Source organism: Rhinolophus sinicus, linkage group LG02 (assembly GCF_036562045.2).
Source record: "Rhinolophus sinicus isolate RSC01 linkage group LG02, ASM3656204v1, whole genome shotgun sequence".
NCBI classification, from domain to species: Eukaryota; Metazoa; Chordata; class Mammalia; order Chiroptera; family Rhinolophidae; genus Rhinolophus; species Rhinolophus sinicus.
Window position 1 is genome coordinate 44,610,390 of NC_133752.1, and position 14,523 is coordinate 44,624,912.

General features: G+C 38.3%; 2 protein-coding genes across 2 annotated transcripts in view; one reads left to right on the plus strand and one right to left on the minus strand.

Annotated features, from left to right (window-relative positions):
* Positions 1 to 464: 464 nt before the first annotated feature.
* On the minus strand, positions 465 to 3,803 carry TIGD2 (tigger transposable element derived 2). The gene is made up of 2 exons (XM_019741160.2): positions 3,456 to 3,803; positions 465 to 3,280 (listed from the first exon to the last, which is right to left on the minus strand). Exon 2 carries the CDS (start codon positions 2,389 to 2,391, stop codon positions 814 to 816), a length of 1,578 nt encoding a protein of 525 aa, XP_019596719.2. The 5' UTR covers positions 2,392 to 3,280; positions 3,456 to 3,803; the 3' UTR covers positions 465 to 813.
* A 162-nt stretch (positions 3,804 to 3,965) lies between these two features.
* FAM13A (family with sequence similarity 13 member A) overlaps positions 3,966 to 14,523 on the plus strand; it is a 284,430-nt gene continuing 273,872 nt past the window's right edge. The window contains exon 1 of the mRNA XM_019741111.2: positions 3,966 to 4,272. The gene's annotated coding sequence lies outside the window, so the exon portion shown is untranslated. The remainder of the gene's footprint in view (positions 4,273 to 14,523) is intronic.

A 14,523-nucleotide genomic window follows, 5' to 3' on the forward strand; every position in this document is an offset into this window, starting at 1 on the left:
TTAGAGAGAAAAAACTATTGACATATCTATACTAATAAAGGATCAAAATGACAGATAAAATTTAACCCTTACCTCTTCTAACAACAATGGTTTGGGAACTGAAATTTATTTTTCTGGAGCAAGTTTGGCATTCTTTCCACAACTATGAAGGAACTCTCCCTACTGCCAGATGGAATAAAAGTAAAGAGTAAGCCCTGGGGACATTTTAACCTATTTCTTCTTCCTTCATTATACTGAGAGATCTCCCATCTAAACTGCTGAGTGCCCAAATACTGTTGGTATAGAATGTCATACTTAAAGCTTTAGACTATTTTCCTGCAGTTCTCTGCTTTCACAGTGAAATACTTCAAGCATGATCGTTGCTGAGTACTAAAATTTTCACTAGGTTGGAAAATCATGGAAATGGACACTTATCCCCAACATAATTCAATTTGAAAACTGAAGTTCAGAGAAAGTCATAAAAATTCAATTTAAGTAAGATTTATTGATTGCCCATAGTGTGCATGGTCCTCTATTAGACACAATGAAACTGAGGCATAAAACAGGTGCAAGATCCCGGCCATAAGTACCTTACGATCTAATTAGTATAATACAGATTAGAAACAGAAGATAGACAAGTTACATGTCAATGCTTATGTATAGAATCGACATTAAAGAGCGGTAATTGAAGTAATCCAAAATGGCATCTAATCCTAAAATCATTTATAAAATATATTTGGCCTTGAAATCCATAGCACTTCAAGCAAGATAATTAAGTTGCACTGAAGATAAAGTCACAAAGATGCAAATACACTGACACCCTTAAGAGCACTATCAATGATTTTTGTTATTTTGGATCTTCTGTTTTCTTCTTATTATCGTTCGAAGCCTCCGTAACACCAGTTTATCAGACAGAAGCATGTCATCTTGTTGTTCTAGATAATCCAGTAAATTTTCTGTCCATTCAAGTGCAGCTTTATGGCTAATGTGCTTCTCTGAATTCAGTTCTGTCTTTCTAGTCTTACTGGAAGGCTTTTGCTCAGCAGGCCTGGACTGGTCCTCAGCACCCTCATTGTCAGTTACCACCTGACAGCTGGAGTCATTACTCCGTGAGTCAAACCACTGATCAATATTCTCAATGTCAACGTGTTCACAGTCTTCTGTATTCTGTAAAACCGTTGCTAAGTTAGCTGCTAAAATGGCTCCTTCATCAATGTTCATACCTGAATTCTCTTCATTGCCAGGGAAGAGTTTTTTCCATGCTTTTGTTATGGTACTTGATTTTACCATGTTCCAAGCTCTTGATACTTCATAAATTGCATCCAATACTGTCAAGTTCTTCCAAAACATTTTTGGGTCAATTCCTTCATCCATGTATTTCTGGAGAAGTCCTGCTCGGTAATATCTTTTTACCGTGGCTAGAACTCCCTGGCTCATAGGTTGAATTAGACTTGTGACATTTGGTGGCAGATATTTCACGATTATTCTGCCATCATCTGAACTCAACAACTCTTCATCTGGATGTGCTGGGGGGAAATCCAAAAGAAGCACTGCTTTTTCTAGAAGCCCCTTGGACTTCAAATGCTTCTGTACCTGTGGCACAAAGTATTTTTCAAACCACTGTCTGAAAACAGAATGTTCTATCCATGCACTTTTTTGACTGAAGTAAGTGACAGGAAGGTTTGAAAGGTCAGCTCCTTTGAATGCACGGGGTTTTTTTGCTTTTCCCACAACACAAAGATTAAGTTTGTGTAAACCTGTGGCATTTGCACAACACATAATAATGATTCTCTCTCTGCTTGACCTAAAACCGGAAGTACTTTGCTCAGTTTCAAGAGCTAATGTCCTTGATGGTAGACATTTCCAGAACAATCCAGTTTGATCAGCACCATAAATTTGCTCTGGTTGTAGATTCTCTCTCTCAACAAATTCCTGAAAGTTACCACAAAATTCACTGGCAGCAGTTTCATCTCCTTTTAATTTTGTTCCTTTACCAGCAGACTTTGGAATACCATGGCGCTGCTTAAAACGAGTTAGCCAGCCAGACGATGCATTAAAATCACCTTCCATCCCCAAAGCATCAAAAAAGAACTTAGCTTGTTTTGCACAAATCGTTCCAGACACTGGAATCCCATTTGTTTTCTGTTGGTTAAACCACTCTATCATAACTCTATCCAGTTCCTCGTATGTTGATGACTTCATAGATTTACGTTTGGATACCCCACTTGTAGGATCTGAACTGTTTGCATAGTTTATTATCCTTTCTTTGTTCTTTTTAATATCACGAACCGTGGACTCACCAATCCCATACACCACAGAAAGTTTTTTGAAAGAGATGCCTTCCTCAAGTTTCTTAATAATGTCAAGCTTGTCCTTAATTGTCAACACCACACGCTTACGTTTCCCCAACATTTTAATGTCTAATGTTTCAGGTGATGACTAGAACAAGATATTTAACAACTTAGATTTGAACACAGTAAGACCAGAAATGGAGTTCTAAAATCCCTCTCCCATCCCCATAGGACCTAGATGGATAATGTGCTGGCCAATTGCCAGGCAAGGCCTATGTGACTCTTCACTTTGCTGTTTTAAAACTTACAAAGCTCCTTCAACAAGGACTAGCTCCAATTAACCCTAACTTATTTCTTCCTCCTGATTTAGTTTCTTTTCATGAACTACAATCTCAATGGAAACTGCAACCAATACTGTACCAGCAATGTCTCTAAAACAGTCTTATTGCATATTTAATTCTTCTTGCCATCATTACAGGTGAAGTTCTTGGCTTTGGAAAATGTGATGGGGAATAAATAATTTAAGAGAAGACTTGCAAATGTGACATATCGGAAAATATAATGGGAAAACTCATCCCTTAACTATTCTTTTTCAGGCAGTGTATTGTATAAAATGCTGCCTTTTCCAGGCAAGGACTGCTACAGGTTACACAAGTGAGTGGTTATGGAAATCATAAGCAAGCAAAGTAAGGTAGGCTGTACAGAAGTGAATGGTGCAAATAAGGTGAAAGGGGACACGCAGAAAACTTTGTACTCTAACGACACAAACTTATACTTAATGTATTTAGCAAGTGGAAAAGAAAAAGGGTAGAAAAGAGGTGGTGTCACATGATTAAATAAAACATCAAAAAATTCCAATGGTAGAAATCAGAACTCATGGTAGAGGGTATGGGGAAGGTTCAGTAATGATGATGATACAATAATCCTGGTAAAGGATGATCCTCGATGGGCCAACAGAAGTACTGTAGTTCCTGAGGGGGGGCTGTATAGGCACTCGGAGCCTCCGAAACCTAAAGAAAAATACCAAAAACATTTTTTTTTCAATATCAGGGTCTGTGGCATTACCCACATCTTTCCTGAAACTATGTTGAGAAAATTAACGCCTCCTATAAATGTGATGGCTAAGTACGACAAATAATGTTTTTAGGCATTATCTGGAGTGACAGCGGGACCTGCATTGCCTACCTCCTGAAATTAAGAGGTCAGAGAGAAGCAGTGTAAGCGAGGGCCTCTCCCTGCAGGGCGAGCTCCGGAGCGCGGGACGTCTTTGCTCACGCGGAGGGAGCCCGGATTCCTCCGTGGCCGCTGGCGACAAGGGTGTCACCGCCGCAGCCAGCCATCAAGCAAGCAGCTGTTTGGCCCAGGGGACGCCAGTCCGCGAACCGAGGGCATGCTCTCCGCCTGCCTGCGAAGGGGCCAGATCGCCCTGAGAGCAAATGGAGTCTCTGGAGGGAGGCTGACACTGGTGGCGCGGCAGCAGCGAGGAGCAAGCGTCGCCGGCGGAGCCGGAAGGCGGGGGATTAGGGTGCACGCGCGCGCCCCCGCAAGAACGTTATGTCGGCGAGGGGGCGGGGCCTGCTCTGGCGAGCGCGCGCGGCCCGGGGGCGGAGTCTCTGGCGAGCGGGCGGGAGGGGAGGGGAAGGGAGGAGAGGGGCGGGGCCGGCCGCTGCTGCGACTCCAGGTGCAGCGTGGGTTTAGTTAATGGCCCGCCTGCTCCAGCCGCCGGACTGCTTCACGGACCAGCAGGGGACGGTACAAGCTCACCGAGTCTTGGCCCTCCCAGGATCTGCGGGCGAGGCTTATTCTACGCTCAGGGAGAATAAAAATCGCACCCCCTGAGGGTTTGCGAAAAAGCTGCGCATCCTCAGATGCGGAGAGCGGCATGCAAATGGATAGGGAGAGCGCACGTGGAGCGTGTTTACAAATAGCGGCCCTGGTGCCTGCGCCTCTCAGCGCCCGCCCGCCCGGAAGGAACGAGCCAGAGCAAGGATCTTGAGCTACGGTAGGAGGGAGTGGATGCGGCTGTTGGCCGAGGGCAGGGAGGCTGGCTCCTCGTGGGTACAGGGTTCTGGAGAGGAACTGGGGCTTACACTCTGGACCACCCACCGGAGCAATTCCTGGGTGTCTGGGGCGCAGCGGGGAGCGGTCCAGCTGGGTATGAGTCTCCACTCTCTGGGGAGATTGCTCGCAGGTGGAAGTCACAGTCTCTGTAGAAGCCGACGCAGTGCAAAACCGACTACACCTGGTAGACGCGTAAGCCTGTGGGAGGCTCCCTGCCACCCCTTTACTACCCCAGCTTCTCAGTAGTAATAAGGGAATTGCAGTTTGACGAAGACTCCCTTGATTTGTTTCAAACGGAGATACCATAGGTTTCTATTTTGGCATTCTAAATGGAACGAATGCCGGCACCTGTACACTAATAACCGCTGTGATGAACCGTGCCTTTACCCCCCTCCTGGATCCAGTTGCCTGCTGGGTCCTATGAGCCTTCCCGGGAGAAGGGAGCGGCTGCACCTTGCTTGGTCCTGCAGCACCTGTTTACCGAGGAACTGCGTTTAGCCTTTTCTTGCTCTCTTTTTTTGTATAATACCTTGCAAAATGGAAAAGTTTCAGTTAAGTTTCTCTAGTATCTGAACATAAATGTCTAACCTTTTTCATTAACACAATGTAGCATAATAATTCATCATGTATTTACCAAGGCCATAGTGTTGCTAGAATGTTTCAAAAGGGAACTGGCCTCAGCTTTCATACTGCAGAAAAGATGCTGATTCTAAGCCTTCTATTTAACTCCCCCGCCAAACTGTTCCATTGCCTTCCTCAAAATCAGAACCTTCCCGGATTAGGCACAATGGAAAATCTTTGGTCGTCTAGTTATGCTGTGAAGTTATATGTGGTTTTGACAGATTCCTGCTTTTCCTGAAGATAGGTCTTCCCCTTACCTCCTCCTCCCCATATGTACCAGTTTCTGCAGTTTTGGTTGACTATTTTACATAAAATACAACTTCATGCTAGTTTTGTTTCACTTTTAAAAGTTTGCCTCTTTCCCCTGATATTTGTAAGAAGCATTAAAACACTTGTATCTGATATGATCCTTTACTATAAGGGGAAAAAGCTGACATTTACTGCCTGCCAAGTAATTAACCAGATGTTAGCAGCCTTGGCTTTTCCCCTACTCTTCCAGCCTACTGGGTCACTCTGTCCTATTTATTTTACTTAAATAAAACAAACCCTGCTTCTTATCTCCCTCTCCCAATATCTCTGGAGTTTAATTTTCTTCCAGATATCACTTGCATTGTTTCTCTGTTTCTGCTTGCTAGTGTCTTATCTCTTATAGCTGTTCCCTTTTCATCACCTTGTGTAAATTCAAATCTGGAACACAGCCTGCATTCCTTAATCTCCTCGAAACACCGCTTCACACAAGGCAGTTGTATTTACCAGACGTTTAATAAGACTTTACTCAAGACAGCTGTCTTTACACAAGATAGTTTTATCTAACAATCGTTTTTTTTCTTTTTTGATGGAGGAGAGGTTGCAATTGTGGCAGATTTATATTAGAATACAAGAGCGGAGGGACCTTAGAATAGAACTTTGGGCATCCTTGTTTTATTAAGAGTCTGGTTGGCCACAGGGCACTTCTTGTCAGTCCTTTGATTGGGCCACAGCCTCACTCCATCTTACTATACCATCTTCTCCTTTCTCTCCCCCACCATTTTTCTGTATCAGGATCCCTTTTGTCTTTCCCTTTTAGCTCCTTGTAAAATCTGAAGATTCTTTTTCACTTTATTATTCAGAGCAGTTTTGTATTCTTTATCTTCCAACTGTCCCTTACCACTCCCTGTGGTTTATTGTCTAATCAAAAGACATTCCACTCCTTGAGAAATTCTACCACCATCATTTTTTTTCTTTTTTAAGTCTAATGCTATGCATTTATTTATTTTTATTAGTTTCAGGTGTAACCCACCAGTATGTCTTTCCTTCTCTGTATATACAATTGCTCCTTGTAATAATGCTTATGACAGTACTATGAGGTAGATGTTAATTCTATTTTATGTACAAGAAAACAAAGGTTAAAAAAGTACATGAATTATAAAATGTAGGTGGCAAAGTGAGATTTGAGCCGGGTCTATCCGACTTTAAAGCACTGTCACAATCGAAGTTTGTAACGCAAAGACATGAAAAGGAAAAAAAAAAAAAAAGTTATTTCTGCACAACTGAAATTGCCACTTATAAAATGGAATTTTGACATTAACTTACCAACAAAGGCATTCTAGGAGTGAGAAAGCACATTAAGTTTGCAACAGTATTTATCAGACTTAGCATCTGCTTCATTGAATTGTGGGTTTTCTGAAAACTACTCCCAGTCAACTGAAAGTAGCTTATGTTTCTCCCCATTACAATCTCTGAATTCCCTTTCTGCTGAGATAATATCAATAGAAATACATTATGTGGCCTCACTTTCAGTAGTAATCTTTATGCACCATAGTTTTGTAATGGAATAGGACAATTCTTGGTAAATTCTTAATTTTAAAGGAATTGCTTTTTTTTTTTTTTGCTTTTTGGGTTCCATTTATTTGAAAATCAAGTTTTCACAACAACCATTTACTGTCACCTACTTTAAGGGATGTAAAATATTGAGGGGCGTTTTCCAACTGAAATGTAATTTATTTTTCTTTGGGGATGTGTGTGTGTGTGTGTGTGTGTGTTTTAGAGCAATCAGGGTGTGAAATGGTTGTCATCGGTAAAATGAATGCTTGTTCTTTGAAGTCTGTTAGCCGTAAAATTATTTTGCTTTGTATTGTGCATTAAAACCCAAATTATTCATTTTTAATTTTAAAAAATTTCTTTTAAAATGGTTAAAGTTAGGAACAGTTTTTCACTTGAAAATTTATGGACACAAGTGAAAGATCAGATTACTTATTGGAAAATCCCATATCTTTTTTCAACAGTTAATATGATAGGGAAAATAGTGATTTCTTATACTCTTGAGTCATATAGATGCCCAGTAGGGGACTTTTACATTTATTTTGTTTCTGTGTTTTGTTGATGTCTGGTGGTTGGTTTTTAATTGACTGGCAGCATATGCAAAGATAAAAGAATGAGTTCCTAAGAGAGTAGAAAATATTTAATAGGGTCATAAAAATGAAAATTACTGTTGGAAATGTTTAAGGAAAAGTTAGACTCAGTTCCTGGAAAACAAGTGGATAAAAATAGAAGAAATCAAATTTTGGTGGTAGAAGAGGGTAAAGGGGTCATATATATGGTGATGGATGGAGAACTGATCTGGGTAGTGAGCACACAATATGATATATAGATGATGTATTATAGAATTGTACACTTGAAATCTATGTAATTTTATTAACCGTTGTTACCTGAATAAATTTAATTTAAAAAAAAAAAATTGAAAAAACCAGGGAATTGCTGATTGGTGTCAGCAATATGGGTGGGAAACTTGAGTAAAATTTATGTACCTACCTTACCTTTCCAAACCTGCCCAGTTTCCAACTATTCTCTAAAGGAACCCTCAGGTCCATAGTTTGGTTGACTCAAATTTCCTGAGACCTCACTGTGCATCAGAACACTCATTCTCCCAGTCCCCAGCACGTGCAGCTTCAAGCTTTTCCTTTAGCTTGGAAAGTTCTCTCCTTTCTCTGTTAATCTGTAGATCATTCAAGTTATAGTTTTTCCCAAAAGCTGCATTTCTCAAGGTTACTCTTTAGACTTTATGGGTCAGAATCACCTTGGGTCCAACATATAGATTTGGGGGTGCACTCCAGGGATGGAGCCCAGGAATCTATATTTTTCAGTAAGTGTCCCAAGAGAGTCTCGTATGCTAAAGTTTGAAAACCTTTGTGTCTTGACCACTATTTTGAATATAAGATTCCTCTCTCATAATGTACTCTTTTGGGAGGGAATTTTTCTTCTTACACCTACACCCTTCTTAAATTATATACAGTCTTTGTAGGAAAATATTAAATGCAGAAAGAAAAAGGAAGATAATACCAACATTCAGAGATAATTACTCTTAGTATTTTGGTGCATATCCACTCTTTCTGTATCAATATCATTTTATATGTATGTATATACATATAAAATGAGAACGTGAAGTCATAATATACATAATTTTATTCAGGCTCTTCTTTACAACATATTATAAATGTTTTATGATATCATTGATTAGCATCTGCCAAATACTACTAGGAACACACCTGTTGCCCAGATTGGGCTTACTATGAGGTGTGATCAAACAATACAGTGAATGTTTAAATTTAAAAAAAGTATTACAGTAAAAAACACATTGCCCTAATCACACTCAAAATACTCCCCCTTTTTTCAAACACACTTATCCCATCGTTGTTGCCACTTTCTGAAACAGTTCTGGAAGTCCTCTTTCATAAGTGTCTTTAGTTGTACTGTTGTGGCTAGCTCAATGTCCTGAATAATTTTGATTTTGGGGAAGAGCCAGAAATCATATGGTGCCAGGTCCGGTGAATAAGGTGGATAAAGACACACCGTAATGTTTTTATTTGACAGAAATTGATGTACCAGAAGCGATGTTTGACACAGAGCATTGTCATGATGGGGGATGATTTACAACACACTTTAAAACACACCTTCTCTCAACCGTAGCTCACACCCAACTGACTGCACCAAACAAGTTGAAACTTATCACACACTGTTACTAAGGTTCGAGGCGCCACTTCCTGTATTGAAGATCCCTGTCTTTGCGTTGGATGGCAGTCTACAGCAGCATTTACCATACTTTGTGATCACAGCGGGAAAGGCTCCATGTCACATATCACTTCTCTGGTACAGCAATTTCTTCCAAATAAAAACACTATGGTGTGCCCTTATCCACCTTTTTCACCGGATCTGGCACCATGTGGTTTCTGGCTCTTCCCCAAAGTCAAAATGACCATGAAAGGTAAACATTTTGAATCAATTCAGGACATCGAAGCATCCACGACAGCACAACTAAAGACACTCCTGAAAGAGGACTTCCAGAACTGCTTCAAAAAGTGGCAAGACCGATGGGATAAGTGTATTAAAAGCGACGGGGAGTATTTTGAGGGGATTAATGGTAATGTGTCTTTTACTGTGATAATGTTTTTTTTGTTTTTTTTTAATTTAAACATTCACTGTATTTTTTTTTATCACACCTCATATCTGTGGTTGTAATTATAAGGGGATACACAAAACCACCTCAGGATTGTGTATTGAAAATTTTCACTTTGTCCGAAACAGATGCACATTTTCTTTCTTTGCTTTAATCCTAATTGCAACATATCACATGTACCGTTTTTGCAGATTTTTAGCCCAATTATAGGTATCTGAAGGGAATGAATGGTAAAAATATAAAAATGGAAGTATGATGCAAAAGATAGTCTTCAAATAATCATACTTTTGGAAATATGTTTGAAATATATTTTAGTTTATTATCTTTGTTGTCCTTTATTAGATTTAACAACCACAAAAATTGGAGAGAGGCGTTTAACTCTGCCTTTCCTTCCCTTGTATTTATTGTATCTCTCAAGCTAAATCCTCACATCTCAATTCTGAAAGGTGGTAGAGGTTATAATTATCTCTCTTTCCTTGGATTTGCATAGTTTTCCCTCTTCTGCGTTGAGATAAATAGGTATAAGTGTAGATTTCCCCCCCATACCCCTTTCCTCTTTATACTTAAGCTTGTGGTATTCACAAATTTCTGTTTTTCCCCTCTCCCTTGTCTTCAACACTGTGTTGTTTTCCATTGGGGATGTAATAGTGGAACTAGCCAACAATTTGGAAAGCCCCTATCAACAGTGTGCTGAAATTGATGTACAATTACATGATTGCTTGATGAGGAGAAATTGATGGGATTATTAAATCCATCATTTTGAAGCTGACTGGACCTTTAAAGATTTCTCTCTTCAACTGGTAGTTTGTTTCTAATATTAAAAAGAAACAGGTTGGTTTATTTAACACTTTGTAAGCGGGCATTTTCCCGCCAAATCGCGTCGTAACGCGGGGTTTTTTTGACATTTTCTCGCCAAAATTAGACTTTCCGTAAAATATTCATAGCTTTAGATCTATTTGATATTTTTCTATGAAACTTTCAGTGTTTTAGTTTATTTACTTTGCAAAATTTTTGCCGGTTCCAACTAGAGGCGATATGACGAGTTTACTCGTTTCCCGCAAAAAATGTGTTTTAACAGCAGTATCTATTACTACAACACAGACACTAATTTTATGCTTACCATGTTTGTTTCTAAGTTTTTTATTTCTTTTTACCAATAGGTGATTTTAGTTAATTTATTACCGCTACAGTCACAGAAGAGAGTTTTTAGTTTTTTTTTCTTCTTATCTATCTTTCATGTGTAGTATTGGGACTCTAACTTCCTTTTTTCCTTCCATTTTTTATTTTTTATTTATTTATTTTTTACTTTTTTGAGATGGATTCCCTCCCTTTTGCATAGTTTGAGACTCTGATGTAAATGACTAGGAAATTGATTTATCTCAGGCTAATTGCTTAACTACTAGGAGTTTTGTATGCCGCAGTGAAGGGCTACAAATTGTTATATATAAAATAGAAATTTAGCAGCAATTCATGACTAAATAATAAACTATTGCAGCTATCTTAATGTGAGATGTTATTACAGTGCCACATGAATGCACAAGAATCCTATAGCAATACCCCTTCCATCTTTCCTAACAGTCCATGATAGCCGAGCATATTATAACTATATGAGGTGTAAGGCTTTTAGGATTACGAGTCACATCCATTTTAAAAAATCTGGATTGGAACATAGTGTCTGCAACAATACATGGCACATGGTATTCTCTTAATAAATATTTGAGTATTAAATGAATAAATAAGTGAAGTCTTGAGCTTCTTTTCTGTTTTACATCTTTCCAGCTGTGCGATTTGGCAAGTAATTTGATTTCTCTGAGTTTCAAATGTTTTTTTCATTATAAATAAGAATGATGGCATTTATAGCCTATCTTTTTTAAAATATTCATTGAATTAGTTAATATAGGTATAAGTGCTTAATAATTAATATTTCTAAAAATAAACTCTTGAGGTACCTCTTCTGCTATAATATTTTTTTAAGTTGGCATATTGATTTACTATTTATACCTTGTAATTGGCAGTGATGTTCATACTCTTTTATTACCCTTATAGCCTGCTCACAATTTGAAATCAAATGTCTATACAAATGTCTAACCACTATGCTGTACACCTGAAATTAATATAAAATAATATTGCATGTCAACTGTAATTGAAAAATTTAAAAAGGGGGGAAAAGTGAAAGGGAATAAGAGGTTCAGATTTCCAGGTATAAAGCAAATAAGTCATCGGGATGTAACATACAGCATGGGGAATATAGTCAATAACATTGTGATAGCATGGTACAGTGTCAGATGGTTGCTGGACTTAGCGTGGTGATCACTTCTATAGATATATAAATATTTAATAACTAGGGTGTACACCTGAAACTGATATAATGTTGTATGTTATCTCTACTTTTTTAATAAAAATCTTTTTAAAAAATCAAAAGTAATTGCTTCAAGAATTTCAACTTAACCTTTACTCAGAAGTAAGATTAGAAAAAAAAGTCAGTGGAATCTTCCTAGTAATAAGAGGTTGAAAATGAAGGACTAAGATATTAAAGACTACAAATATCTTCCAATGAGCACTGTTTCCAATGAGCTTTTGTTTTAATAGTTTCTCTTTATATTTCTTTCTTTCTGTCACTTTTATTGAGATATAGCATTGACATATAACATTGTATAAGTTTAAGGTGTACAACATAATGATTCGATATGTATATACTGTGGAGTACTATTTATAGTTAGTCTAGTTAACATCCATCAACTCACATAGTTAGAAATTCTTTTTGTGGTAAGAACTTTTAAGATCTATCTTAGTAGCTTTCAAATATATAATACAGTATTAACTGTAGTTTATGCTGTACATTATATTCCCCAGGACTTATTTATCTTATAACTGGAAGTTTGTACCTTCTGACCACCTTCACCTGTTTCCCCTACCCTATGTTTATTATTCCAACTTTTTTTTCAGATCTCTGAACTTTCTCTGGAATCTCTTAGAAAGCATATCCATGCTCACACTGTTCAATTCTTTTTCTGAGAACACTCATGCAATCCCCATTTCTTGTCCTAACTTTTAAATGAGTCTCAAAGTGCTTCCAGGAGCAACCTAAGGTTTATAACTACACATTTAAAACATTTATTATACAAATATTTATTTTATGAAGCCTACGAAGAAATAGAATAAGATATTGCCCTGTCCCTCAAGAAGTTTCCAATCTAGAAAGATAGGTTTGCAAACAATAACAATGCCATGTCTAAATGTTATACTAGTGGTTTACATGAGGCGTATGTACACACAAGGGAGCAGCGTTGATCAGGAGAGCTAGTGACATAGGTGCTGCGCGTTGACGTATGTGTATGAGTTCCCCAAATAGAAAAAAGGAGACAATGACATTTCTGGTAAATACAAGATCATGAACAAAAGTTCTGAAGTGGGAAAATGTATGCCTTATTTAATTTGTGGAACATCAACGTATTAGTTTTCTATCGCTGCTGTAACAAAACTTAGTGATTTAAAACAGTATAATGGGGCGGCTGGAGGGCTCAGTTGGTTAGAGCACGAGCTCTGGACAATGGGGTTGCCGGTTCATTTCCCACCTGGGATGGTGGGCTGTGCCCCCTGCAACTAAAGATTGAAAACGGCGACTGGACTTGGAGCTGAGCTGCACCCTCTGCAACTAGATTGAAGGACAACGACTTGGAACTGATGGGCCCTGGAGAAACATACTGTTCCCCAATATTCCCCAATAAAATTTATTTAAAAACAAAACAAACCCGGCATAATGTCATTTTCTTACTGTTCTGGAATTCAGAAGTCTGAAATCAGTTTCCCTGGGCTAAAAATCAAGGTTCTTCTTGATATTCTAGGGGAGACCTTGCCTTTCCCAGCTTCTGGAGGATGCCTTTATTCCTTGGCTTGTGGCCTCTTCTTCCATCTTTAATCCAGCAGCCTGTGTCTTCCAGTTTCTCACATTCCTCTAACTCTGACTCTTCTGCCTCCTCCTTATAAGGATCCATGTGATTACATTGGATCCAGATAATCCAGGATAATCTCCCCATTTTAAGATCCTTAATTTAATCACATCTGCAAATTCCATTTTGCCATGCAAGGTAAAATATTTACAAGTTCTGGGGATTAGGATGTGGACAATTTTGGGTGGCCATTATCCAGCCTATCATGAGGACAGTGGCTGGAATTTAAGGTATATAATGGAGAGAAGACTAGTGTGGAATTTGATTTTGAAAAACCTTGAAGCCATGCTAAGGAGTTTGGAATATAGTTTATGGGTTAGCATTTTTTATTCTTAGAAAGGTTAAAAATACTAAGATGGATGCTAACTTCAGTGTGCATACACTGAGAATTCACATACAAGTACATGGATGATCATAGATACCGCAAAACCCATCTATGGAGCCAATAGACCTAAAGAAAAAGAGAATAATCAGGAAAGTAACATAATCAAATCTGTTTCAGAAATGTAGTGACGTAGTTGTGCCAAAGGAATTCTGATGAGGTACCGTATTTAAAAAAAACTTTTAATTAAGAAAAAAATGGTTGTGGAAATAGAGAGGAAATTGATCTGAAAAACTTTTCAGAGATAGAATAAATAGGCTGTGGTGATTTTTTTTAGGGAGGGATTAAAGAAGCCAGAGGAGGCTGTAGCAACCTTCAATATGCTAATGAAAATGATTCTAATGTACATTCCCTACTGAAAGTTGCCCCTACTCTGTGACTGATTTCTAGAGTCTGCACACAACCAAGTGCGACTTTCTGCTCAAACATGTTCTGTTTCCCAACTAATTAATTTATTTTATTAGTTGGGTAACCATATAATACATAGTCCAAATGGTGAGAAAAAATTTTATAACCATTTTTTAAATGTTTGTATCAAACTTATAAAACAGTAACCTAAAAATGGTATTTCTATAAAGCTTCCTTTGTCAAAGGCACAATCATTTAGGTAATACGGTTTCCTAAATGAAAAATGAGAAGGAATTCAAAGTTACATTTGAAGAGAAGCAAAAAGCCTCAAGTTTATAGTGGTGCTGGTTGTATGCAGCAAATTTGTTTGAAGACTGAATCACCACCGATGGTGCCTCACTGTTGCTTTCAGGATGTCGAGCTGGTGGAAGAAAATCAGCACATAAGAGAGGAAGACAA